Genomic DNA, 26,344 nt, shown 5'->3' on the forward strand with positions numbered 1-26,344 from the left:
CAGTACCATGATTGATTTTCCTGCGGTTGATGAATTGGGTAATTTTGCCTCAGACCTAACTCCTGTCATGTTGTTCCCATGAATGTCCCAGCTTCTGACAACGTTCTGAAGAGGATGATGATTATCGGAGTGATCCTGACCTTCCGATCAATGGCACAGGAAGCACTTCACGATGTAAGTGGCAGCACTTGCTTTCTGTTCCGTTACTGGAGTGTAGAGGTGCTTCACATCATGTTGATTCAGCAAGACTTCACTCTACGCTGAACCCAGTGGTCTTTTCATGTTTATGACTTTTCCAGTAGCCTTCCCAATATCCCTGTCACCACCAGCGCACACTTTCAGAGCTACTCATGGCTCCCTCAGTCAGGCTGTCTCTGCCCTGTCAACATACTGCTCATTGTTTGTGCAAAAGACTTTGCAATGAACCTTCTTTCCCACAGAGAGTTCCACCACAAATATTCTCCTTCCACTGAGCTGGCCTTTGAAAGGTTCTCGATCACTCAGTCAGTGACCAATCCCCATCATAAGGTTCCTAGATGGGAACGACGTCTGTTAGAGAAGTGAATGTCATCAACCTGAGAGGGCTCACTCTGATATCGGGCACGACGAGTTCAGTCACAGAGTCACACAGCACAGAGCCAGGCCCTTCGGCCCACCATGTCCATGCTGACCATCAAGCACCCATCCTCGCTAATCCTATTTACCAGTAGTTGGTCTGTCCAGATACTTCAACGTTTCTCACTATCTACCCTATCTATAACTCTCAATTTTGTCGACCTCTATCAAGGAGAACAGACCCAATCTCTCCTCATAACTGAAACACTCCATCCCAGGCAACACTCTGGTGAATCCCCTCTGCACCCTCTCCAGTGCAGTCACATCCTTCTTGTAGTGTGGCGACCAGAACTGTACACAGTGCTCCAGCTGTGGTCTGACCAATGGTTTGTAAAGTTGGAACATGACCTCCCTGATCTTGTACTCAGTGACCCAACTACTGAAGACCAGTATCCCATAAACCTTCTTCACCACGTTATCTACCTGCACTGCCACCTTCAAGGATCTTTGGACCTGCACACCAAGGTCCCTCTGTTCCTCAACACTGCCTCGGACCTCACCTTTCACGGTGGATGTCTGAGCCTCATTAGTTCTCCCTAAATGCATCACCTCCCATTTATCGGGATGGAAAGCCATCTGCCGACCCTCAGCCCATCTCACCAACACATCGATATCACCCTGTGGCCTGAGACTGCCCCCCACACCATCAACAACTCCACCGATCTGTGTCATCTATGAACTTACATCCAAATCATTCAGGTATATTACAAACAGCAAGGGTCCCAGCTATGGAAAAGTTTTAAAAATTCCTCAAAAAATTCAAATTGGTCAGACAGAGTTTCCCACCAATAAGTCTGTGTTGACTATCTTTGATCAATCCCTGGTTTTCCAAGTGTAGATTAATCCTCAGAATTTTTTTCCAGTAACTTCCCCACCAATGACATTAGACTCACGGGCCTGTAACTGCCTGACTTATCCCTGATACCCTTCTTGAATAAAGGTACCGCATTTGCTGTCCTCCAGTCATCTGGTACCTCACCTGTGGTCGGTGAAGATTTAAACATCTCCTTCAGGGCCCCAGCAATCTCCTCCCTGTCTCCCTCAGCAGCCTGGGATACACCTCATCAGGCCCTGGGGACTTATCTACCTTTATACCTGCTGATACATCCAAAACCTCCTCCTTTATAATGATAAAGTGTTCTAGAATATCCCAATTCCCCTCCCTGAAATCTCCAACCACAATGTCCTTCTCAGTGAATACAGATGAGAAATAGGTATCTAAGACGCTCCTGCCACACACCCTCTGGCTCTGCGCACAGATTGCCCCCGTGGTCCCTAATGGGCCCCTCTCTTTCCCTTGTTTTTAATATTCTTCAATAATGTCTTGTGATTTTCTTGGATCTTGTCCACTAACAGTATTTCATGGCCCCTCCTTGCCCTCCTAATCTCTTTGAAAGTACCTGCTCAATATATTCTCTGCTCCTGAAGAGCCTCCACCATTTTCAGGAGACACAAGATACTGCAGATGCTGGAATTTGGAGCCAAACACAATCTGCTGGAGGAGCTCAATGAGTTGGTTCTGCCTCCTCCATTTTCATGTGTTTCCTTTCTTTCTGTTATCAAACCCTCGCTATCCCCTGACATCCAGGGTTCCTGGGACTTGCTGTCCACACCCTTCACCCTCATGGGAACACACTTCTCCTGAACTCTCACCATTTCACTTTTAACTGACTCCCACTTACATGATACAGATCTACCTGCGAGTAGCTGCTCCTGGTCTACTTCTCCCACGTCCTGATTTATGAGATCGAAATCGGCCTTCAAGCAATTCCGCACCTTAATTTTCGGACCATCCTTATCCCTTTCCGTAAATACTTTGAACCTTACCGAGATGGTCACTGTACCCAAAGTGTTCTCCCACTGACACCCCAACCACTTGCCCACCTTCATTCCCCAAGATCAGGCCCAGTACTGCCCCTTCTCTTGTTGGACTATCTGTGCACTGGTTCAAAAAGCTCTCCTGGATCCACTTTAACAATTCCACCCCCCCTAGACCTTTCACACTAAGTGTGATCCCAGTTAATATTGGGCACGTTGAAGCCCCCACTACTATAACACGACTTCTCTTTCACCTCTGCGATTTGTCTATGGATCTGCTCCCCTGTCTCCCACTGACCATTAGGAGGCCTGTAGTTTACCCCCAGTAAAGTGATCGCCCTCTTTATGTTTCAAATCTCTACCCACACGGCCTCATTTGAAGAACCTTCTGAGACATCCTCCCTCATTACTGCACTGATGGTCTCCTCGATCAATAATGTAATGCTCCCGTCCTCCTTTGCTTCTGCCCTGTAATGCCTGAAGATTCTCCACCTGGAAGGTTGAGCTGCTGCTCCTTCAGCAAGCCATCATATTCCCACGTGATAATCTGTTCGAAGTTTCTCTGCCTTCTTGATCAGGCTCTTTGCATTAAGCTCATGTTGTTTCTTGTCCTTTGCCAGGTTTTATCCGGCCACATCCCATTTCTGATGGGTTCTATGAAGATTCTGAGTGATATCGCCAGCTTAGCTACTAACAGAAAGGTATGAGGTTTGGAGATTGGTAGAAGTTGGTATTGGTACAGAAAATGTCGGAAATGCTCAGGCAGCGTCTGTGGAAGGAGAATGAGTTAATGTATCAGGCTACTGACATTTTCTCATAATCTGGACTGGCAAATCAATGTTTCTCCATGTTGAACAACATCAAAAAAGGACTCAGGATGGGGGACTGCACTGGACTGGAAAAATGCTGCCGGACTGGATTGGTGCAAATCTCTCGGATATCCAGGGTTATGGGACCAATCTGGATTTAAGACCCACACAAGCCATGACAGATTGAGTTGTGGATAACACTGGGGAGGCTGAAGAGATTCTTTGTTCCAATGAAATCTTCAGGTCTATACTGATGTCAACCACAATAATTCACTGTGCAGTTCGTCTTCTAACCTCTGTGGGCAAGTCTGTCCCTGTTAACGACCTTTGAGAATCAGATTAGGTTTGCTCTGTAAAGCCAACTGTAGGTGAACAGCAAGCCAGCAATCTCTCTTCAGGCTGACAGAGAGCAGCAATAAACGACGCAGTGAGTCACAGCGTCACACAGCACAGGAACAGGCTCCTCGACCCATCCTGTCCATGCTGACCATCAAGTGCTCACCTACACCGATCTCATTTCCCAGTACCAGGTCTGTACCTCCGCCTTGGTGATTCACGTGTTGATTCAGGTACTTAAATATTTTGGGATGCCACAATGGCTCGCTGTCTCACAGCCTCAGAGACCTGGGTTCGATCCTGACCTCCGGTGCTGTGTGGAGTTTGCACGTTCTCCCTGTGACCACGTGGGTTTCCCCCGGGTGCTCCGTTTTCCTCCCACATCCCAACGACGTACATGTTGGTGGGTTAATTGGCCGCTGTAAATTGTCCCCAGTGTGCGGGTGAGGGATAGAGTCTGGGGGACGTTGATGGGAATGTGGAGAGAATAGAGTCATGAAGTTACAGATCACAGAAACAGGTCTGTCTAGGGACAGGATGAGCATAGACTGAGGGTAAAAATGGGAGCTCAGTGGTCAGCAGACCTGGTGGGCTGAAGGGTCTGTTATCATGCTGTACAACTCTGTGACTACAACTATGACTTGGAAGAAGTACTGAGAGTAACAATGGCACTGAATGTCCACTAGGTGGGGATTTCAGTGTCCATCACCAGGAGTGGGTGGGTAACACCACCACGGGCTGAGCCAGCCAAGTCCTGAAGGACACAGTTGGCAGGCAGTGTGAACTGACACGAGGTGCAACGTTACTGAGACACAGGACAGGTGGGGTTTCTTTTCCTTGGTGGAGGGGAGGTTCTGATTGAGGAAAACAGAATTATTTGGGGCATAAGTGGGTACCTGGTGAGAAACTGTTCCCCATAATGGAATCAACGACCAGTGGGCATGGGTTTAGGGCAGGTGGTGGGTAGTTTACAGGGGATCTGAGGAGGAGCTCTTTTCCCGGGGGGGGGGTGGGGTTTAAATCTGGAATACACTGTCTGAGGGGGTGGGGGAGGCAGAGACTGTCACAACATTAAAGAAGTATCTGGAGCAGCACTTGAATCACCAAGGTAGAGAAGGGTACAGACCAAGTGCTGGGAGATGGGATCGGTGTTGATGGGTACAATGGTCAGCATGGACGTAGAGTCACAGACTTGAAAAAGGCCCTTTGGCCCATACCTGTCTGTGCTGACCCTTGCAACACGCCACTAGTCACCAGCCTCCATTCCGAGAAACAACCTCCAACCACCACCCTCTGCTTCCTACCTCCAAGTCAAAATTGAATCCACCTATCTCACTCTCTCTGGATTCCACGGGACCCAACTTTCCAGACCAGCCTACCATGCAGGACTTTGTTGAAGGGCTTGCTGAAGTCCAAATAGACAACGTCCACAACCTTACCCTCATCAACCTTTTGGTTACCTCTTCAGAGAACTCTAAAGGTTCATCAAGCACAACTTCCCACGCACAAAGCCATGCTGACTCCTCCTAATTAGACTGTGCATCCAAATGCTGGTAGATCCTGTCCCTCAGAATTCCCTCCAGTAACTTCCCCACCACTGATGTCAGGCTGACCAGCCTGTAGTTCCCCCACTTGTCCTTGCTACCCTTTTTAAACAACAGAACAACACTAGCCACCTTCCAGTCTTCGGGAACTTCACCAGTGGCTAACGATGAAGCAAATATCTCCGCAAGGACCTCCGCAATTTCTTCTCCAGCCTCCCACAAAGTCTGAGGATGCACTCGGTCAGGCCCTGGGGATTTATCCACCTTAATGCGCTGTAAAGCTGCAAATACCTCCTCCCTGTTAATATGAATGTCCTCCAAAACATCTCCACTAATTTCCCTTATCTCTTGAGCAACCATGATTTTCTCCTCAGTAGACACAGAGGAGAAATATCCGCTAAAAATCCCACGTATCTCTTGTGGCTTGAGACATAGGTGGCCCTGCTGATCTCTAAGGGGACCAACTCTCTCCCTGGCCACCCTTTTAATGTAGCTATAGAACCTCTCGGGATTTTTCTTAACCTTACCTGCCAGACCCATCTCATACCCTCTCTTTGCCCTCCTGGTTTCCCTCTTAAGAATATTCTTAATTTTTTTATCATCATCAAGGGATCACTCATTCCTAACCTCCTGAACCCAATGTGTGCTTCCTTCCTTTCCTTGACCAGAGCCTCAATATCCTCGTCAGCCAAGGTTCCCTAAACGTGCCAGGTTTGTCCTTCACCCTAACAGGAACATGCTGCTCCTGGACTCTTGATATCTCACTTTTAAAAGTCTCCCACTGCTATTCGTTCCTTTCCCTTTAAACAGACTCTCCCAATTGACCTCTGTGAGGACCTGCCTAATTCCCCCAAAATTCACCCTGCTCCAGTTTAGGACCCGAACCTGTGGACCTGTCCTGTCCTTTTCCATCGCTGTCTTAGAATTATGGTCACGAGAGCCAAAGCGCTCCCTGACTGCCGCCTCAGTTACTTGTCCTGCCTCGTTCCCCAAGAGGAAGTCCAGTATTGCGCCCTCCCGAGTAGGGCCCTCTGTACTCAGGAAACCTTCCTGGACACATTTCACTCCATCCAGGCCCTTAACACTTTGGTGGCCCAGTCAATACTGGGGAAATTAAAATCTCCCACTAATACAGCCTTATTATCCTTACAACTATGAGCAATTTCTCTACACACCTGCTGCTCATGTTCCTGCTGACTACTGGGGGGGGGGGGGGTGGTGGTGGTGGGGGTCTATGATACAGCCCCACTAGAGTGACCCTCCCCTTGTTTCTAAGTTCTACCCATATGGCCTCACTGGATGTCATCTCTAAGCACTGCTGTTATGTCCTCCCTTATTGAAAAGACAACACCCTCTCCTCACTTATCGGTACCTCTGTCACACCCATAGCATCTGTATCCTGGAACAATGAGCTGCCAGTCCTGCCCTTCTCTCAGCCACGTTTCTGTTATGGCTATAACAACCCAGCCCCCAGAGCCGATCCACATCCTGAGTTCATCCGCCTTGCCTGTTGAACCTTGTGCATTGAAATAAATGCAGTTTAACTGAGTATTCCTTTCCCTGCCGTCACTGTGTCCCTGACTATCCTGATGACTAAACTTGCTCTCGCTGGCTACTGCTTTATTCCATGACTTGCTCCTGCTTGGAGTCCCACCCCCTGCCAATCTGGTCTAAACCCTCCTGTACTGCATTAGAATATGTTCCTGCAAGGGTATTGGTCTCCCACTCGTTCAAGTGCAACCTGTCCCTCTTGTACCGGTCACCTCTTACCCCAGAAGGGATCACAAAGATCCAAGAACCTGAATCCCTGTCCCCTGCACCAGCTCCTCAGCCACCCACTCATGTGGCCTATCTTTCTATTCCTGCCCTCACCAGCACATGGCACCAGGAGTAATCCGGAGATTACTACCCTTGAGGTCCTGCTGATCAACTTCTCACCGAACTCCCTGTACTCATTCTGCAGAACTTCATCCCTTGCTCTGCCTATTGTCATTTGTACCAACACGTACAACGACCTCTGGCTGTTTGCCCTCCCCCTCAAGTATTTTCTGCAGCAGCTCAGAGATGTCCTTGACCTTGGTACCATCCTGGCATCTCTTCTGCGGCCACAGAATCTCCTGTCTGTCCCCCTCACTATTGAGTCTCCTGTCACTGCTGCCCTGTCTGACTGCCTTATTTCTGCATGTAACTGCAGGTATTTCAATGCATGAAGTTTAACAGGCAAGGTGGATGAACTCAGGATGTGGATCGGTTCTGGGGACTGGCAGAACATATAGTCATAACAGAAACGTGGCTGAGAGAAGGGCAGGACTGGCAGCTCATTGTTCCAGGATACAGATGCTATAGGTGTGACAGAGGTACCGGTAAGGCAGCCAGAGGACCTTCTGAGCCTCAGAGACCCGACTACTGCTGCTCGCCCCTGAAAGAACATCCCCCTCAACAGTATCCAAAGAGGTCTACCTGTTAGCGAGGGGAACGGCCACAGGGGAACCTGCACTATCTGCCTACTCCCCTCACTTCTTCTGGTGGTCACCCATCTATCTGAAGCCTGTACCCTGGGGGTGACCACCTCAGTAAAAGTCTCGTCTATGAAGCCCTCAGCTTCCCGGATGATCCCGAGTACATCCAACTACACCTCCAGTTCCTTGACCCAGTCAGTCGGGAGCTGCAGCTGGGTGCACTTCCCACAGATGTTGTCATCAGGGAGACCGTGAGGTTCCCACATCTTACAGGAGGAGCATTCCACTGCCCTAACTGCCATCCCGTCTACACTGAATCAAGGACTGAGGATCAACAGCAATAGAAAGCCTGACCTGTGCCTCCCCACTGAAGCCTTTCTAAAGATCCATTCTCACTTCCAACACCTGGGCCACTTACTCACTTCTTCACACTAAGGTGTCTTGAGCCAAAGCCTCATCTCCCAACTCCTGCAGTGGCCCACTATCACAATGGCCACTCCACTTGACCTGACCTTCTCTACCTTACCTGCTGTTGATTAGCTAATTTGCCTATTAACTAACAATTAGCAAACGCCTTTTTTGAAATTCCTGTAAGGCAAAACGCACAAGCAAGCCCCGAGACTGACTTCTTTTAACCGCTCCCGCTCCAAGTCATGACTCCTGTAAGGTGCTGACATCCCTATGATCCAGTCTGAATCCCTGCCCCCTGCACCAATTCTCCAGCCACACATTCAGCTGCCATAACCTCCTATTCTTCCCCTCACCAGCATGTGGCACCAGGAGAAATCCGGAGTTTATTGCCCTGGAGGTCCTGCGTCTTAACTTTCTTCCCGAGCTCCCTATATTCACCCTACAGGACCTCATCCCTTTCCCCACCTCTGTCATTGGTGACAACATGCACAGTAACTTCTGGCTGCTCACCCTCCCCTTTGGGAATGTTCTGCAACTACTCAGACATCCCAGACCCTGGCACCAGGGAGGTAACACACCATACTAGAGTCCCTTTTACAGCCACAGAATCTCCTGTCTCTTCCCCTGACTACAGAGTCTCCTATCACTGAAGTCCTGTCTGCCTTCACCCTTCCCCACTGTGCCGCAGAGCCAGTCGTGGTGCCATGGTCTTGGCCACTGCTGCTCTCTCCTGAAAGGACATCCCACCAACAGTATCTGAAATGGCACAGGTGTATTTGAGGGGAATGGCCGGGGAGGTCCTGCACCCTCTGCCTACTGCCCTTGCTGTTCCTGGTGGTCACCCATCTATCTGCAGCCTGAACCTCAGGAATGACCACCTCACTGAACCTCTCAGGACATGGTGGGCTAACGGGCCTGTTTCTTTACTGTTTGACTCAATGCCTCTCTGCAACTCTATAGGATCTACTTGATCTCGCCTGAAGATGTTTCAGGGGTTTTGAAAGAGGAGGAGGGTAACCACGGAGAGATTGGTGTCTGTGTGGGACGTGTGTGTGGAACTGGAGGGTGTGGGGAAGGTTCTCAATGAACACTCTGCACCTGTTTTGACAGGAGAGGGAGGTAAAGGTGACTCTGCAGTTAATGTGAACGGGGTGAGGTACTGGATGGGGTAAACTCAGTGAGAGCAGAGGTAGTCAGGAGTTCCGCATCAGTGGAAAGGGGGTGACCTCTGTCCCGGGATGTGAAAAGGGAGAACATTTCCCTTGGCTCTGACCACAATTTTCCAACCCTCCCCGGTTACAGGAGAGGTATTGGAGGACCAGGGGACTGCTGGTGTTGCTATAAAGGGAGGAAGGGGTAAACCAGGCCTGTGACAGGCCAGTTGGTTTCAGCACATTGTGACATCCATTCTATGGGACAGGATAAACCTTTGTTAATCAAGGCCAGTCAGAATGGAGACTCTGACAAATTGAATTCTTTAAGGAGGTAACAAGGAGGGTTGATGAGGGTGGTGCATTTGCTGTGGTCTGCATAGACTTTAGCAAGGCTCTTGACACAGTCCCACATGGCAGGCCGGTCAAAGATGGGATCTGAGGGAGAGAAGGAAATTCGATCCAAGGCTTGCTCAGCGACAAGAAGAAGAGGGTAATGGATGTTTTAAGTTCCATTTCAAAACCTTCCATGGTGAGCTTTGAACTCTCAGCCTTTGCGTTTCATGTTAAATACTCACATGCCTTCATCTCTGCAACCCCATGTCTGCCGAAAATAACAGCCTCCATCTTTAGCACATGGTGACAGAGAAACCTTTCTTCCTCATCCTCTGCAGGACATGCTGGCCATCTATGAACTGACGTCTGCAGCAGGGGCTCCGTGTCAGGTGGACCCTGCACTCGTCACTGCACTCTCAAATCAGAAGAACGGTAAGCTCACTGGGGTGTAGGGGAGACATCAGGTGAATGGCAGTGATGGGATCATTAGGGATACAGACAGCCTTTCTACACCAGTGACCTCAGCTCACAGTGGAGGTGGACAAACCTTTGGACTGGGAGAACCACAGAAGATTGATTGTGGCGATGGGCTCGCTCTCACTGAAGCAGATCTTTTGTGAGGTCAGGCCTGAATCCCTCACTAAATATGAATCAGAATCAGGTTCATTATCACTGACTTATATGTCATAAAATTTGTTTTGTGGCAGCAGTACAGTGCAGAGACATAAAAGTACTATAAGTTACAAAAAAATTAAATAGTGCAACAGAGGAATAACGAGGGAGTGTTCATGGGGTCATGGATCGTTCAGAAATCTGATGGCAGAGGGGAAGAAGCTGTTCCTGAATCATTGAGTGTGGGTCTTCAGGCTCCTGTACCTCCTCCCCGATGGTAGTAACATGAAGAGGGCACGTCCTGGGTGGTGAGGGTCCTCGGTCGTTCTTGAGGCACTGCCTCTTGAAGATGTCCTGGATGGCGGGGAGGGTTGTGCCCGTGATGGAGCTGGCTGAGTCTACAACCCTCTGCAGCCACTTTAGATCCTGTGTATCGGAGCCTTCATACCAGGCTGTGATGCAACCAGTCAGAATGCTCTCCACTCTACATCTGCAGATTACTATATCTGCAGACATAAAATTACTATAAATTACCAATAAATAAATAAATAAACAGTGCGAAAGAGGAATAATGAGGTAGTGTTCATGGACTGTTCAGAAATCTGATGGCGGAGGGGGAGAAGCTGTTCCTGAAACATTGAGTGTGGGTCTTTATACAACACATGGGGAGGATGTATACAACGCGAATCACATGCCTTGAATTCGATTCCATGCTTCTTAAGATATCCAAAGTCACCAGTGAGAAGCTGCTTCTGATACTCTGCTTTGCTTTCAGAGAACCCGTCTGAAGAAGAATACAGACTGACCTGCCTCCTCATGGTTTATGTGGCTGTCTCCCTGCCATCTCTCGCCTATGACCCCATGTCTATTTATAATCAGGAGCACCAGGGTAAGTGGTGAACACTGAAGCCATCGGGAATCAGGCACTTTCCCATGACAGTAACAGACGGGAATACTTTGCAGGTGTAGAGCGCCTGATGAAGGCACAGTCCAAAGTGCTTCACAGCATGAATGCCTTTGCCTTTTCATATGGCTTTTTAAAAAAATTGTTTTAATCAATAAGAAGAAACAAACAACACTCCTGATGATCTGTGTGGAAAAACCACACTTGCTTTCACCTTTAAAGCTCAGTGCTAGCAATAAATGTGATTCATGGTGAATGTGAATGCTCCATGCTTCGAGAGCGAGAGAAAAATAGCGGGGCGGGGGGTGGGGGGAAGGGAGAGAGCACAAAGTTGCAGGAGAGACAGAGCAAGAAATTGCAGTGGGAGAGAGAGGGGGAGAGGGATTTATTGAAGGAGAGGGTGATCGGATGGGGAAGACAGTTGCAATAGAGAGACCACACAACATGGGCAGGAAGAGAGGGGACTGAAGTTGGGACCAGTGGGAGCTGACTCGCCTTCCAGCAGGGCGGCACTCCCACAGTACTTGAGGTGCTCCCTCAGGACCACCTTGCCTACAGGTTAGTATTTCTGCAATTCCGCTGATCTGGCAAGTGGATACCTGCCACAGTGTTTATCTCTAGTAAAGCTCACACTGCTCCTGTCTCCGCCCGCATATTCATACCATGCACCTTTTACTGTCAGGTCACCGGAACAATATCCATTGCTTGGCCAAAGCCATCAATGAGATTGCAGCTGCCCTCTTCAATATTCACCAGCACGATATTCAGGCTCATCTGAAGGAGTTCCTGTTGGTAAGTAGAAACTTGGCAAGTTGGGGTAGAATTTCATTGTTCAGGCCCTCACTCACATTTTCACTTGTGACATTGTCACAGAAAATGAGGTGTGGTCTAGCACATACCTGAACCACATGTCCACCAGTCAGTTAGCCCGAGGCCAGTGCATTTCCAAGTGTGCCAATAAATCCTGGCAGAGACTGGATGAGTGGCAGTGGAGGACGATGAATGACACACAGGAGGGAGATTCCACACTCGCAGCAGCATGCAATGGACGTGATATGTTGGTGGGCTGAAGACTTAGCAATTGAACAATGTAGAGAGCTGCAGATCAGCAACAAAATGAGAGCCAATATTTCTTCCTTGAAACTATGTCATACCGTGTGGTTACTGTTTGGGGGGGTGGGGGGAACAGTGAAGAGGGGCCGGGGGAACTGAAGGGTCGGGGGAATAGTGAAGTGGGGTTAGCTGGTATTTATCCAGTGTTTCGGTTCGTGGTGTGGAAGGTTGTGTGCTGCAACTTTGTGTTCCTCCTTTCCTTTAGTGTGCCTCAATGAGTCTTCTGCAGATTGGTCAGGAAACAGACAAAACACTTGTGAAGAACAGGGAATCAGTTTACCTCATCCTGCATATGGTAAGCAAACTCAGCGGTGTGTAAATACGTTGGAGAGTTTTGTGGAACTTTTGCCTGGACTATTCCTGGAATCTCACTGTTCTCCAACCGTGTCACTGCTTCCCATTTTTCCCTTCTACAGAGACATTGTTCTCCCGGTATTCCCATCCAGTTACACTCTCCACAAAGTGCCTCTCAGCCTGTCACCCTGACACACACTTGCTCCTGATTACGCAGAACCTCAAGTTTAAAATTTGCATCCTCATATTCAGATTCCTGCATTGGTTTTACCCCTCTTGAGAGCCCAACATTTTCAAAGGTCCAAGGTGATGCAAGCTGCTGCATGGATGAAAATTCTTTTTCTGCAGAAGAAATGCAGCCCAATTAGGGCATCTGCCACAATGTGGATCGGATGCAACACCTTAACCTTCTGCACCATGCGTCTCATTGCTTTTGTAGTGATGGCATCTCAGCCTTAGCAACACTGTGGTCCTTTGATTCCTTTCTCCTTGTCATAAGTCAGCTCGAATGTATTGTCCATTGTTCTATGGAGAATATCATTGCCCTGTACACGGGCTGATGCAGAGTGTTCCACTACCTTGTAACACAACTCACATGGAATGCGTTGTTAGCATTTAACAGAGGTCACATGGACCATGTCAGTACCTGCGACAGACGTCACAACACAAGTCATTACTCTGCAATGCAGGTCACACGGAACAGGTCAATGCCAAGTGATCTGAGTCACAAAGGTTGTGTCAGTATTCCTTGTGCACAGATCACATGCCCAGTAACCTGGGTTCCATGGAACGCGTCACAAGTTACATGTGGGAGGTGTTGGCATCCTCTGATGGAATGCCCCCGCAAGATGGATGAAAAGGAGCCTGATTTACTTTTCAGGGAGGGTTTAAACCAGCTGGGGGAAGCTAAGAGCAGGGCCAGAGACAACAGGTACACAAGCTGCAAGGTAGAGGGGGATCAGAAGACAAAAGGAATATGTCTGCAAAAAAAAAGAAACAAGATATTTGGCTTGGTCATCGTGTACACTCAGATGTAAAGTATCTTGTTGATAAAGGTGATGCAAATAGGAATGTGAGATAGTAGCAGTTCATTGTTCGCAGACCCAGTGTTTTCAGGTGAGATCTGGGGGTGGGGGTGGGGGGGGGGGTATGGGGAAAGGGGTGGAAGCAAATGACAATTAAAAAAATCTTCAGATGTCAGAAATCTGAAATAAAGACAGGAGGTGCCGGAAACACTCAGCAGATCAGGCAGCATCTGTAGAGAGAGAAACAGAGTCAATGTTTTGGGTTGAAGCCCTATCATCAGAACTGTGGCAGTGAGTATAGAGTGTAACAACAGCTGTTAAAGGTACATCTACAGAGAGGGATCGGACAGGAAGGATGTGACTGCACTGGAGAGGGTGCAGTGGAGATTCACCAGGGTGTTGCCTGGGATGGAGTGTTTCAGTTATGGGGAGAGGCTGGAGAGGCTGGGTCTGTTCTCCCTGGAGTGGAGGGGCTGAGGGGGGACCTGATAGAGGGGTACACAATTATGGAGAGGATAGACAGGGTAGATAGTGAGAAACTTGTTCCTGTGGCACAGGTGTCTAAGACCAGAGGACATCAGTTTCGGGTGAAGAGTAACAGGCTCAGAGGGGGCATTTTTCCCCCCCAGAGGGAGTTGGAATCAGGAACGCACTGCCTGAGGGGGTCGTGGAGGCAGAGACCCTCACAGTGTTTAATAACATCTAGACAAGCATTTGAATAACCAAGGCAGAGAAGGGTACGGACCAAGTGCTGGGAAATGGGATCGGTGTGGGTGGGTAGTTGATGGTCAGCACAGACAGGATGGGCCAAATGGCCTGTCTCTGTGCTGACTGACTCTATGATATGAAGTCATGTCACTGGTTTACTAATTCATTTTCATCTCTTACCTTTTTATGCCTAATTTTGTTTGGGTTGCCTTTTGATTTCAATAGTTCAGTAAAATAAATTGAGATCCTTGTTCAACTAATTAATGATGTGTTTTGCAGTTGATTGAGGAATCTCCTTTCCTGGAAATGGATATGCTGGAGCCCTGCTTTCCCTATGTTCTGCTGAGAAATGCTTTCCGTGAAGTGTACAGGCCTGTTGTCATGACCACTGGATAACTGCAGTGTAATTTGTTTTCAGGTTGATCTGTGAAGCTAATTGTAATAAGGCGCAATGCAGGATCTAGGCAGGGGGAGCAGGTGGGGTCAGGAGGCAGTGGAGTTGGGAATGAAAGAGGAAGGGCATGATTTGGTCAGTGGGGGATCTGGTGATTTGGGAGAAGGAAGAAGGGTAGGCAAGATAGTGGGTGATTTGGGGGGGATACAGGGATCAGCTGCAAAGGGGTGAAGGGCAGGGGTGGGTTTGTGGAGCAGGGGGACAGAGGTGGGGTGGGACATTCGGGAAGTAGTCAACAGGGCATGTATTTGGTCAGAGAGGGGGTGAAGGGGATTCTGGCCTGGAGGACAGAAACAGTTGGGACAGAGAGGAATGGTCAGATGTGTGCAGGGAAGGGGCCGCAGAGGAGACAAAGGATGGGGTAGTTAAGTGTCAAATACAAAGGATGGAGGGACATGAGGCTCCAGCAGTTTGATCTGTCCCAACTCCACCTCCTCCGCTGTCAAGATACCGACGGAAATGACCCAAGATCTGCTCATTGCTAAAATGCAGGAAACATAAAAACAAATAATGCTTGCTGCTCAGACTGCTGTTTAACCCTGTGCCACAAAGTCAAATAAACAACGACATTTGCATTTTCTTTTGAAATACTTTGTTTAAAAAGAATCATTTGGGAGGAGGCAGGGGGGAGGAGGAGGAGGTGACGGAGGGGAGGAAGAGGTAGGGGGGAAGGGGAGGAGGAGACACTCCATCCCAGGCAACAACTTGGGGAATCCCCTCTGCACCCTCTCCAGTGCAGTCACCTCCTTCCTGTGGTGTGATGACCAGAACTGTACACAGTGCTCAAGGATAGAACAGACTACTTGATTAGAGTCCTATGTAATATTGTGCACATGCACTTTGTCTACCCTGAAGGCAATAATATATCAAAGGTTCTTCAGCACCTTGTCATGGTTCCTTTGCACAAAACAGGGGACAACACATTGTAGCTGTACAAAACGTTGGTTGCACCACACGTGCAATATTGTGTACAGTTCCGGTTGTCATCCCTGAACTGTCGTGATGAAGGGTCTCAGCCCGAAATGTCAACTGTCCATGTCCCTCCATAGATGCTGCCTGACCTGTTGAGTTCCTCCAGCATTTTCTGTGTGTTGCTGCAGGTTGTGACATGACAGAGAGCATGTGGTAGCAATAGAGAGAATGCAGAAGAGATTCACCAGGATGTTGCCTGGAATGGAGGGCTGTAGTTATAAGGAGAGATTGGATAGGCTGGGATTGTTCTCGCTGGAACAAAGGAGACTGAGGGGTGACCTTCTAGAGGTTTATAAGATCATGAGGGGGGTAGATTGGGTGGATTGTCATTCTTTATCCGAAGGTAGAAGAGCCTGAAACTAGAGGGCACAGGTTTAAGGTGAAGGGGGAGAGATTTAAAGGGGACCTGAGGGGCAACCTTTTCACAGAGGGTGGTGGGCATATGTTGTGCCCAACTAATTAAACCAATGACTCCGACATAATCGAATCCCTCTTCCCTGCACGTTGACCATATCCCTCCCTTCTCTGCATATTCATGTGCCTGTCTAAGAGTCTCTTAAATGCTCCTTTGCTGTCTTCCTCTCACATATCTGCAACTGATCTATATCCCACTGTATCCTTTGGCATTCTACACTATCCACAACACCACCAATCTTTGTGTCATCTGCAAGCTAACCCACCCTACCAGATTTTCATCCAGGGCATTTATATACATCACAAACAGTGGAGGTCCCAGTACGGGTCCCCGCGGAACACCACTAGTCACAGACCTCCAGCCAGAATAAGTCCCATCGACCACTACCCTCTGTCTTCTATGGACAAGCCAATTCTGAATCCAAACGGCCAAGTCACCGTGGATCCCATGCATCTTAATCTTCTGGATGAACCTCCCATGAGGGACCTTGTGAAACACCTTACTAAAATCCACGTAGACAACATCCACAGCTCTACCTTCGTCAATCACCCTCGTCACCTCCTCGAACAACTCAATTAAGTTAGTAAGACATGACTTGCCCCACACAGAGCCATGCTGACTGTCCCTAATTAGGCAATGCTTCTCCAAATGCTCATATCCCAAAGAATCCTCTCCAATAGCTTCCAACCACTGACATAGGACTCAACGGTCCTATGAGGACACAAAGATATTGGTCAAGGCCCTGCAAGCTCATCTCTTGCCTCTCTCAAAACCTGGGTTATATCCCATCTTGCTCTGAAGACTTATACACCTTAATGTTTTACAAGGAACACAGCACTGCCTTTTTCCTCAACTTGAAATGACTGGGCATCTCAGCATGCTCCACAGTGATCTCACTGTCCTTTACATCTGTCCCTTTGGTAAATACCGACACAGAGAAGTATCTCACCCATGTCTTCTGCAGCTAAGCACAGGTTGCCACCTTGATCCTTGAGCTGTCTAACCCTCTCCCAAGTTATTGTCTTGATCTTGAAGGATGTGTAGAGGGCTTTGGGATTTTCTGTAATCCTTGTCACCAAAGGACTTTTAATGACCCCTTCCAGCTTTCCTAAATCGCTCCTTGAGTTCCCTTCTGGCTCTTTCATAATCCTCAAGTGCTCTTTTCAATTCCAGCTTCCTAAACCTTACATACGCTTCCTTTTACTTCTTGGCAAAATTCGCCACCTCTCTCGACATCCAAGGTTCCCTCACCCTGCCATCCTTGTCCTTCCTCCTTACTGGAATATCCTTCCCCTGTACTCTGTGCAGTTGGTCTTTAAACACCCTCCACATGTCAGATATGGACTTGCCCAAAACCAGCTGTTCCCCACTAACTCTCCTTAGTTCCTGTAATTTCCTCTCCCCCAATTTAATGCTTTACCTACAACTTGAGAGTGATCTGAGCCGAATGCAGGCAAATGGGTCTAGCTCAGGGACACGGAGTCAGAAAGGTTGCGTTAGGCCGAAGGGCTAGTTTCCATGCTGCATAACTCCATGGATCTGTCTGTTGATGTTCAATATGGGGTGCAGTACTGGTGGGGACGGGTCTGTCGCTGTATAACACCAGGGTGCGATACCGGTGGGGATGGGTCCATCGCTGTATAACACCAGGGTGCGGTACCAGTGGGGATGGGTCCATCGCTGTACAACACCACGGTGCGGTACCGGTGGGGACGGGTCCATCGCTGTACAACACCACAGTGCAGTACTGGTGGGGACGGGTCCGTTACTGTATAACCAGGGTACAGTATCAGTGGGGATGGGTCCGTTGCTGTATAACACTGCAGTGTGGTACTGGTGGGGATGGGTCTGTTGCTGTATAACACTGGGGTACGGTACCGGTGGGGACGGGTCTGTCGCTGTATAACACTGGGGCATGGTACCGGTGGGGACGGGTCTGCCATAAACTAAAATACTCTGCAACCAGTTACCTCATTGTTTTCTTTTCGATGTGAAATGAAACTTTTTCAGTCTACATGTGAAACTTCCATTTGTCCTTTGTGCATTCTTTGTGATACTGCAGACCCGAGCTGATCAGCGTTATGTTGCACTATCAAATGAATGTTGCCAAATGATCGAGGGGCATGAAATACATGAAGTACTTTAAAGCCAGTTACTCATTGTTTCATTTCAGGTAATGGGAGTAGAATGAACGATAGGCACGGTAGTGTAGCGGTTAGTGTAACGCTATTGCAGCGCCAGTGACCCAGATTCAATATTGGCCACCATCTGTAAGAAGTTTGTATGTTCTCCCCGTGTCTGCGTGGGTTTCCTCCGGGTGCTCCGGTTTCCTCCCGCATTCCAAAGATGTACAGGTTAGGAAGTTGTGGGTATGTGTAGTGTGAAAGGTCATGGCTGTCACGTGACACCATTGCGCACTGGTCGAAAGTGACACCACTGTCAATCAAGGTTTGGCTACACCCCTGCCCCTTTGGGCACACCTAACCATTGGCTTTTGTAAAACACCTTTGCACCTGGCCCCAAGCGATTGGCTTGTTTGAATTACCTGGGCTTGCTCTACCCCCAGCCCTCCAGCAGTATAAACAATGCCACATGCTAGTTTTCTCTCTTTGTCCTCTCCGAGGGATGTTGAGGTAAGCTTTGCACTGGTGGAGCAATTAGTGGGACCATGGAGCTGATGCTTGTACAGAGTCAGGAATTGTATTGTTTTCCCCCGATCATTTGTAACCAGTTTGTGTTGTGTGTGTACGCACATCTCACCCTATTGCGATTTCCCCCACGTTTTGTGATCACCCATGTGCGGGTGTGCATCTGTTCCCATTCATTCTGTTCCCGCGCTTGTCTTTGTGATTAAATCGTTTTTAAAACTCCAAAGACTGTATCCAAAGTCCTCTACCTTTGAGACCTCAAAGAACCCTTTCCTCCCAACAGCATGCTACGTTGGCACCAGAAGTGTGGCGACACTTGCAGGCTGCCCCCAGAAAACTACACAGAAGAGGTATTTCACTGTGTTTCGATGTACGTGTCACTGATAAAATAAAAAAATTCTCCTCTCCTCTAATCTCCATTGAAGCATCTCCATTGCCTCTTTGAAGCATTCTTGTGATACTGTTGGCCCTAAACATTCAGGATTGCGTTGTACAATCAGATAAATGTTAACAAATGATTCAGCAGCATCAAATTCAGAGAATTAAGTACGTTATAGCAGTTAATTGATTGCTTTATATTAGCTAACAGCAGTGGAATGAAACAGTCTGCATTGCAAACACCCATTTAGCCCTTTTGAAACATTCTTTGTGATACTGTTGGCTCTACATCAGGATTATGCTGAACAATCAAATGAATGATACCAAGTAATTCAGCACCATAAAATGCATAAAATACAGTTCTCAACCAGGTACTTGATTGTTTTATTTTAGATTATTGCAGTGGAATGAAACAAACTTCAATTTAGCCTCATTCATGCATTCTTTGTGATATCGTTGGTTTGAGCTATCAGGATTAAGTTGTACTATCAAATGAATGTAACCAAATGATTCAGCAGCATCATGTACGTAGAATAAAGTACTTTAAAGCCAGTTACTTCATGGCTTTTGTTGAGAATGACAGTGGAATGAAACAGTCTGCATTGAAAATGCTCATTTAGCTGATGTGAAGCATTTTTTGTGATAACGTTGGCTCTAATTAGGATGAAGGTGTATAATAATGGATGTTACAAGATGATTCAGCACCATGAACTTCGTAAACTAACGTACCTTACAGCCAGTTTGTTCATTATTTGACTTCACAATGGTCGTGAATGAAACACATCCAGTCCACATTGTAAACGCCCATGTAGACTCTTCAAAACATTTGTGATACTGTTAGCTACACAATCAGGATTATGTTGTGCAATCAAATAAATGTTATCAAATGATTCAGCGCCATGAAATACATAAAGTACTTAAAACTAATTCCTTCGTTGTGTATTGAAGATAATGGCATTTGAATGAAACATCCAGTCCATATTGTAAACTTCATTTTGCCTCTTCGAAGCATTCTTTGTGTTACCATTGTACAACATAATCCTGATTAGTTAGAACCAATCAAATGAATGTTATCAAGCTAGTCATTGACATCAACTTTAAATAAAGTACTTTACAGCGACGTACTTCATAACTATGTTAGATAATGGCAGTGGAATGAAACAGTCATCGTTGCACGCAAACATGAGCCTATTTGAAGAATTCTTTGTGATACTGTTGGCCCCAAAAAATCAGGATTACATTGTATAATCACACCCATTTCACCAAATGATTCAGAACCATCACATACTTGAAATAAAGTGCACTGTAGCCAGTTCCTTCACTGTTTTATATCAGAAAATGGCAGTGGAATGAAACATGTTCAGTCTGCATTGCAAACATCCATTCAGCCTGTTTGAAATTTTGAGGATGCATGGTGATACCATTGGAACATAGAACATATCAGCACAGTACAGGCCCTGCAACCCACGATGTAGTGCTGACATTTTATCCTGCTCTAAGATCTATCTAACCCTTTCCTCCGACTTCTGTCATTCATGTGCCTATCTAAGAGTCTCTTAAATGTCCCCAGTGTATCTACCCCAACCACCTCTGCCGGCACTGTGTTCCACACACCCACCATTGTTTTAAAAAAAACTTACCCCTGACATCCCCCTTATACCTTCCTCCAATCACCTTAAGATTATGTCCCCTCGTGTTAGCCATTGTCGCACTGGGAAAAGTTTGACTGTCCAGTCGATTTATGCCTCTTATCTTGTACACCTCTATCAAGTCACCTTTCATCCTCCTCTCCAAAGAAAAAGGCCCTAACTCACTCAACGTATCCTTACAAGACATGCTCTCAAATGCAGGCAGCATTCTGGTAAATCTCCTCTGCACCCTCTAAATCTTCCACATCCTTCCTGTAATGAGGCGACCAGAACTGAACACAATACTCCAGGGGTGATCTAACCAGAGTTCTACAGAGCTGCAACATTACCTGGCGTCTCTTGAACTCAATACCCCGACTAATGAAGGCCAACACAGCATACACCTTCTTAACAACCCTATCGACTGATGCAGCAACCTTGAGGGATCTATGGATGTGGACCCCAAGATCCCTCTGTTCCCCCACACTGCATAGAGTCCTGCCATTAACCTTGTATTCTGCCTTCAAATTCGATCTTCCAAAGTGTATCACTTCACACTTTGCCAGGTTAAACTCGATCTGCCACTTCAGCCCAGCTCTGCATCTTATCACTATCCTGTTGTAACCTACAGGAACCTTCTACACGATCCACAACACCATAAACCTTCATGTCATTAGCAAACTTACTAACCCATCCTTCCACATCCTCATCCAAGTAATTTATAAAAACAAAATCACCAAGAGCAGGGGTCCCAGAACAGATCTCTGCAGAACACACCTGGTCACAGACCTCCAGGCAGAACACGTTCCATCTACCACCACCCTTTGTCTTCTATGAGCGAGCCAATTCTGAATCCACACAGCAAAGCTTCCCTGGATCCCATGTCTACAGACTTTCTGAATGAGCCTTCCATGAAGAACCTTAAAGACCTTACTAAAATCCATGTACATGACATCCCCTGCTCGACTTTCATCAATGTGCTTTGTCACATCCTCAAAGAATTCAATCAGGCTCGTGAGGCACGACCTACCCCTCACAAAGCCATGCTGACTCTCCCTAATCAGCCTATGCTTCTCCAAATGCCCATAAATCCTATCTCCAAGAATCTTCTCCAGTAATTTGCCCAGCACCGAAGAAAGACTCACTGGTCTGTAATTCCCAGGATTATACCTACTCCCTTTATTAAACAAAGGAACAACATTTGCCACCCTTCAATCATCTGCCACTACTCCTGCGGCCAGTGAGGATGCAAGGATCGTCGCCAAAGGTGCAGCAATCTCTTGCCTCGCTTCCTGTAATAACCTTGGATATATCCCGTCCGACCCCGGTGACTTATCTATCCTAATGTTTTTCAATAGTTTCAGCACATCCTCTTTCCTCACGTCAACATGCCCTAGCGTATCAGCCTGTCATACGCCATCCTCACAAACGTCAAGGTCTCTCTCTGGTGAATACTGAAGCGAAGTATTCATTAAGGACCTCCCCTACCTCTTCCAACTCCAGGCTCGTTTCCTCTTTTATCCCTGATTGGTCCTGCCCTCACTCTAGTCATCCTCCTATTCTTCACATACGTGTAGACCGCCTTGGGATTTTCCTTAATCCTACTCACCAAGGCCTTCTCATGCCCCCTTCTAGTTCTCCCAAGTCCATTCTTAAGACCCTCATTGCTACCTTGCAACTCTCCAGAGCCCTGTCTGATCCATGCTTTCTAAACCTCAGGTAAGCTTTTTTCTTCCTCTTGAAGAGAAATTCTCCATCTCTTGTCAACCACGGTTCCTTCACTCTACCATCCTTACCCTGCCTCAGTGGGACAAACCTATTCAGATCCCCATGCAAGTACTCCCTGAACAACCTCCACATTTCCGCTGTGCACTCCCCCAAGAACATCTGTTCCTAAATTAAGCTCCCAAGTTCCTGCATAATAGCATCATAAACCCCCCTCCCCTAGTTAAACACGTTCCCATATCGTCTGCTCCTATCTCTCTCCAAGGCTATGGTAAAGGTCAAGGAGTTATGGTCACTATGTCCAAAATGCTCCACCATCGAGAGATCTGAAACCTGATCAGGCTCATTGCCTAGTACCTGGTCCAGTATGGCCTCTCCTCTATTCGGCCTGTCCACATACTGTGTCAGGAATCGTTCCTGTACACACCAAACTCTGCCCCATCTATCCCCTTTACACTAAGGAGGTGTCAATCAATATTAGGGAAGTTGAAATCACCCATGACAACACCCGTGTTATTTTTGCACCTCTTCAAAACCTGCCTCCCCATCTGCTTCTAAGCATCTCTGCTGCTGTTGTGGGGTCTGTAGAATACTCCCAATAGAGTGATCGCTCCCTTCCTGTTTTGACGTCCACCCACACTGACTCAGTAGACGATCCCTCCAGGACATCCTCCCTTTCTACAGCTGTGACACTGTCCCTGATCAGCAAAGCCACTCCCCCACCTCTTACCTCCGTCCCTGTCCCTTTTGAAACATCTGAACCCCAGAATATCCAGTAGCCATTCCTGCCCTTTCAACAGCCAAGTCTCTGTATTGGCCACCATGTCATAGTTCCACATACTAACCCACGCTCTAAGCGCATCAGCCTTGTTCCTGATACTTCTGGCATTGAAGTAGACACACTTCAGCCATTCCAACTGACTGCAATGTTGCCCTTTCAACTACCTATCCTTCCTCAGTCTTTCTACACTCTGCATCTACTTGTACGCTAAATGCACCAACTTCTGACCTGTCACTCTGGTTCCCATCCCCCTGACAAACCAGTTTAAACCCTCCCCAATAGTTCTAGCAACCCTGCCTAAAACAATATTGGTCCCCCTCCACTTCAGGGGTAACCCGTCCCTTTTGAACAGGTCTTACCTTTCCCAGAAGAGATCCCAATGATCAATGAATCTGAAACCCGGCCGCCTGCACCAACTCTTCAGCCACGCATTCATCTGTCAAATCATCCTATTCTTACCCTCACTGACACATGGTACAGGCAGCAATCCAGAGATTACTGCCCTTGATGTCCTGCTTTTCAGCTTCCTACCTAGCTCTCTGTATTGCCTCTTCAGGACTTCATCTATTTTCCTACCCATATCATTGGTACCAATATGTACCACGACCTCTGGCTGGTCACCCTCCCCCTTCAGAATGCTGTGGACCCGATCCGAGACGTCCCCTGACCCTGGCACCGGGGAGACAACATACCATCTGGGATTCTCTTCCACATCCACGGAATCTCCCGTCTGCCCCCATCACTATGGAATCCCCTATCACTGCCCGCTCTCCCCTTCTTCCCCTTTCCCTTCTGCACCACATGATCTGGCTCAGTGCCGGAGACCTGGTCACTGCGGCTTTCCTCTGGTAGGTCTTTGCGCCCCCCCCCCAACAGTATCCAAAGCAGTATACTTGTTATTGAGGGGAACGGCCACAGGTGTTCTATGCACTACCTGCCCATTCTCCGTCTTTCTCCTGACAGTCACCCAGCTACCTGCCTCCTGCAGCTTCAGAGTGACTGCCTCCCTGTAGCTCTCGTCTCTGTACTCCTCAGTATTCCATAGGAACCGAAGGTTGAGCAGCTGCAGCTCCAGTTCCGTTCCCTAACACGGTCTGTAAGGAGCTGCAGCTGGATGCACCTCCTGCAGATGTAGTTATCAGCGAGACTGTCTTCCAGAACTCCCGCATCTCACAGGCTGAACACACCACTGATCCTGGAGCCATTCTCACTACAGGAAACACCAGAGAGAGAAAGGAACTTACAAGAGATTTGTCTTTGCCTCGTCTCACTGAAGCCTCTTGAGCCGCAGCCTCGAACCTCTACTCTAACACTTATCCACGCACACAAAATCCGCTGCCAAAAGAACCGCTCCGCTTATACCTACCTTCCTTTTATTTGCTGCTGTTAATCAGTCAATCAACTGGTAACAATTTGCAAATGTGCCTCGTTTATACTCTTGCAAGGTGAAACTCTCAGGCACAGGCACAGAGACTCACCTCTTTTCAAAGGTCCTGCTCCAAATCTGGCTCCAACTCCCGACTCTGCAAGGTGAATGTCCTTCCGTAACAGACTACCGGTTCATATCACAGGTGCTTTGCACAATGATCCATTTTTTTTCCCGCAAAAGACATGGAAAACAACTTTATGTATACTGCAATGGAAGTCATGATCCGGCAGGGGATATCTCAACAACAGGATAAATGTATACACCGAAAAACTACAAATAACTGGGGACAGTGAAGAAGGGAGGTAATGCCGAACAGGACCCGCGGTATGGGGGACAGGCAGAGCGGTGTTTTGGATCCGTTACCATCCACTGAGGGTGGAGGTTGGGTGAGCGGCTAGGAGGGAGCTGAAGGACTGAATGAAGGAGGTGAACGGTTATAACTTGGAAACTGCAGATAAGAGGGTTCAGGTTGTACCCTGAATTATTTCACTGACTCCTCCACAAACTGCAACAGATTTGGTCACTGAACACACGTATTTGAAAGAGATCCACAACGCGAACGTTCTACAACATGAAACTCAACTTCAGGTTGAATTGCGCACTGGCGAAGAATCGGCCACAGGTACAGGTGAATCAGTTGTCAATTCTGAAGTGTGAAAGCTGTAAATGGAGCCGCTCACTGACAGCGATCAGTCCTGTGTGATGAAGGCGACCGGTCTTCCTTCTGCCAGAGACATCGCTGAGCTAGTGCCAAGCATTTTGATGCATTTGTGTTAAATCGCCTCAGTATTTACACCAGAAACGATGGTGTTGATGTAATGTGTTTGTTCAAGTGACTGTAACTAAGAGCAATGGTCAGGGGTATAACCGTATCACTGGAGACTGATCCTCTGTATAAATCAGAGCCCGTTGGAGAACATCAGCCGGAGCTGTGGATTCCGGAGCAACAGAAGTCACAGCTTCTCACTGAAATGGGATATCTAGTGATCTGGCGGATAGAAGACATTTACTATCGTGTTATTTCAGCCGTTGGTATTTCCGGTAAGCCGCTGTTTCAGCTGACATTGGTGGAAATTGGTGTTTAATTGAAATATTTGGAATTATTTCTCTCGCTGCCTGTTTCCACAGCCAGCTGCCCAGTCGCAGCATCTCCGCGGTCTCTGCGTGTTTGGTCTTGTCAGAGCTGCACTGCAGTTGCAACGATTTTGTTTCTACATCCCAGTCATTGATATGGGATGACTGTAAAGTACTGGGAGCGGGGCGCTGAGTTATGGACAGGAATCAGATCACCGGCAGATAGGAACGCTTCAGCTGGTGTGAGGAGTTTCATGTTGTAGAACGTTGGCGTTGTGGATCTCTTTCAAATACGTGTGTTCGGTGACCAAATTTGTTGCAGTTTGTGGAGAAGTCAGTGAAATAATTCAGGCGTCAGTTAATAGACAGGAAAGTGTGCTTCATGGTTACCACTGTTTTGAAAGGTAGCTCTATTATACCTGCATCTGACACCGGTGCAGAAGTCTGACTGCTGCACCGAGCTTGCTGCTGGGCGTTGAAATCCTCTCCCCGTCTCCCTGTGATGGATTCAGTGGGGGACACGTCTGGCTGTGAGGGTGTGTCAGACTGCACTGTACCTGTTGGAATCGGCCGTGCTTCTGTTGTAAAACCAGGACGGTGACAGATGATGGAAGGTGAAAAAAACAGGAAATTCCGGAACACCTCAGACCGGCAGGAGTCATGAATGGGAAGAGAAACCAGATATCCCTTTGGGTCAGGGCCTCC

The 26,344-nt window shown here is 47.8% G+C and overlaps 1 protein-coding gene across 1 annotated transcript in view; it reads left to right on the top strand.

Moving 5' to 3' along the window:
• Positions 1-19,519, top strand: part of LOC127566986 (nck-associated protein 1-like) — a 120,490-nt gene extending 100,971 nt beyond the window's left edge. The window contains exons 26-32 of the mRNA XM_052009573.1: positions 92-174; positions 3,054-3,134; positions 9,818-9,911; positions 10,867-10,980; positions 11,678-11,787; positions 12,314-12,403; positions 14,415-19,519. Of these exons, the coding sequence (XP_051865533.1) occupies positions 92-174; positions 3,054-3,134; positions 9,818-9,911; positions 10,867-10,980; positions 11,678-11,787; positions 12,314-12,403; positions 14,415-14,531 (689 nt within the window). The 3' untranslated portion in view covers positions 14,532-19,519. The remainder of the gene's footprint in view (positions 1-91; positions 175-3,053; positions 3,135-9,817; positions 9,912-10,866; positions 10,981-11,677; positions 11,788-12,313; positions 12,404-14,414) is intronic.
• The last annotated feature ends 6,825 nt before the right edge of the window (positions 19,520-26,344 follow it).

The sequence above is a fragment of the Pristis pectinata genome, chromosome X (genome assembly GCF_009764475.1).
Source record: "Pristis pectinata isolate sPriPec2 chromosome X, sPriPec2.1.pri, whole genome shotgun sequence".
NCBI lineage: Eukaryota > Metazoa > Chordata > Chondrichthyes > Rhinopristiformes > Pristidae > Pristis > Pristis pectinata.